Raw genomic sequence first — 2,680 nt, 5'->3', positions numbered from 1 at the left:
GTCTAAGCTGTTCGTGGAATATACCGTTTGGCGTTTATTTCCCTTACCCAATTTTAGGAAATAAATTTTTTTCTCCGGTGGAGTGAGGCCTACTGCAAGGGTCAGAACGTCAACGTCCTCGGACACTATTACAGCTGGTGAATGACGAGCTGTTAGCGCAGTGTTAACAATTAGAACATCCGCGTCATTACGAGCCTGTTCAACTGCGAAATTTGCTCCCAACAAGGCGGTCTTCAAAAGTCCAATTAACCTAGTCTTGTTGTGCGAATTCGACAGAAATTTGTCCTGTGTGACGGTGACGTTCATGGTCAAATCAAAATGAATATCGGAGCATGAATTTTTGTTCGACCTACGAAGGCGCTCCAAACCCTTAATACTACTGCAATTATTCTCGTAGCCGTCAAAAACAATTGTACATTTTTCGCCAAAATGTGTTTGTATATAGTTTACATACTTCAGAAGTATTTCGGAGTATTTGTCATTCTGATGCCATACTACCCTGGAGGAGCATACCACCGTCAATCACGAACGAACAATTTTCTGTGGGGAGTTGGATTTCTTCAGGCGTGAACAAATCGAAGATGGACGATTTCACGGTTTTCCTCAAGGCACCATCCAAGAATAGTGACAAGGGGTAGGGAGAAAGTTCCCATTTGAAATGTTCTTTCAGCTCCTCTTCGTTTTGCTTTGTGATACAGATTCTTTGGAAGAGGAGCATCGGATCGAGTGGTATCACATCGTCTTGAATTCTCACCTTGCTATTTACGGTAATTAGCGGGACTACGCGATCTCGACGTTTGAGGGACAATTTGTGGAAAGGGGTACCAACTATTTTTTTCAAACTAGCCTCGCCAATTTCACGTGCTTGGAAGCAATTTATAGAATCGCCTCCAATAACTCCCGTAACAATCGACCTGATGGTCTCATCGAACGGAAATGGTTCGTGGCAGTCAAAAAATTCGGAGAATTTCTTCAGATCGTCATTATCCCGAACAATTCGTGCATCTCTTGCGTCGACGTGTTGGTTGGATGTCACGAATTTGACACTGCAAAATTCCTCAATACTTTCGCAAATGTCGTAGGTAACAGGAATTCGGGAAATAAATTGGTTACTGATAACGGAATTGAATCCGCGGTCGATAATGCCTCCAGTAACTTTTATTAACCTCATGAGATCTTGCTCAATCAGTAAAGTTGCCAGACCAAAATTTAGCCGTTCGCCTGACAGTACAAAAGCCACGATCGATGAACTTCTTGTACTCTTCTACTTCAGCGGTATGCTCACTTCCTGAAGACAAAGACATGTTGTCCATTTGTTGGATATATGCTCGCATATCCTGGACATAATAGTGGGCCGCTTTAGCGTAATGGAGGTGTCCCGATGCATGAAAAAATGGCAACATTTTTTCAATTAAGATCAACTGCAATCTCAGGTCCCCCATTTTTTCCGAACGAATGAAACTTTTCGCTATTCCTACCATCCGTACGTACTGGATCCACAATTTCGCTGTTTTTCCTCGTTTCTCAATTTCTTCCATTTTTGACGTGAATTTCGAATTTGCTGTCGTGAAAACGGCAGAATCGTCGATTCTTGCGTAATCAGGAGGATTTTCCGTGAAACATAGAAAGTAGTCTGTCATTTTTTGTTTTTCAATGTCAGACAGATCAATTTCTGCCATAATTTTATGACACAAAGCCAAGTACACTAGAGTGTGTGCTCGTATGGCTCTTGCGTAAGCGTGACCTGCTAGCATTTTATCAACCGAGTTTTTGGCATAACAGAGACTAAAAATTTCATTCAAACCCGTGCCCGCCATTATGAAACCAACAGCACCGAAATACGACATCAGAAGATGAAATCCGCCAAGACGAGGCATAATAGTGTTCAAAGTATTGTCATTGTGACATGAATGAACGATTTGGACTGCCTTCTGATACAAAGGCAGATCAAACGTGACAAATAGTTTATGCATGCTCAGAGACCGAGACAAAGTAGCAGCATGTTTAAGGACTGTAAAAATAGTATTTACATCGCTTGGTGGGTAATTGACGAATGGTGAGCGGGCAAATCCTGCTCACAGTGAAAGGTAACTTTTCTGTCAATTTACCCATAAAATCGTTCCACCTAGGAATTTTTTCAGGCAACGAGAATTTACCGAGAATCTACATAAAATCAGCGTTGGAGATAATATTTGTATGTACATCGGGTCGAGACATCTCCAACAACCAGTTGTTCATAATTCCCCCCACTCGAATTGTCGAAAGTAAGAAAAGGAATTTTCGCGATCTCTGTGAGTTCCGATGCTTTAACGCGAGATTTACGTCATTGAACGCGTTCACGTTTCTCCACAGAATTGGCTGGTGTTATTACTCGAATGCCACCCATACTGTGAAAAGTATTTGCTCCGTCTATCGTGTTTGTATTGAAATCTGCGTTATCGAAAACGAACTGACAAAATGTTTCAGGTTTAAATCGCAATTGACAATTGAGAGTCGTGCAATCTTGGTAGTGGCAAGCTTCGGCGTACGAGCAGCACACCCCCAAGTGATTCAGTATATCTATAATTTTCTTGAAAGCGAATTTCCTATGAAGCATTACCGCTATTCCGATTTGTAGTTAGTGGAGCGCCTGGGGGTTTTGACCTCGGAATTCTCTAAGAGTGAATGAATTTATATGGTC

At 41.8% G+C, this 2,680-nt stretch overlaps 1 protein-coding gene across 1 annotated transcript; it reads right to left on the bottom strand.

The window, feature by feature from the left end:
- Positions 1-478: 478 nt before the first annotated feature.
- LOC108757402 (uncharacterized) lies at positions 479-1,171 on the bottom strand. The gene has a single exon (XM_018520564.1). It carries the CDS (start codon positions 1,169-1,171, stop codon positions 479-481), a length of 693 nt encoding a protein of 230 aa, XP_018376066.1.
- Positions 1,172-2,680: the final 1,509 nt, after the last annotated feature.

This window comes from Trachymyrmex cornetzi, unplaced genomic scaffold (genome assembly GCF_001594075.2).
Source record: "Trachymyrmex cornetzi isolate Tcor2-1 unplaced genomic scaffold, Tcor1.1 C3972681, whole genome shotgun sequence".
Taxonomy (NCBI): Eukaryota; Metazoa; Arthropoda; class Insecta; order Hymenoptera; family Formicidae; genus Trachymyrmex; species Trachymyrmex cornetzi.
This window is presented reverse-complemented; position numbering and strand designations above follow the sequence as displayed.

Coding starts and splice junctions, on each gene's coding strand:
- LOC108757402 (XM_018520564.1), bottom strand. CDS start 1,171: ATGAGGTTAATAAAAGTTACTGGAGGCATTATCGACCGCGGATTCAAT.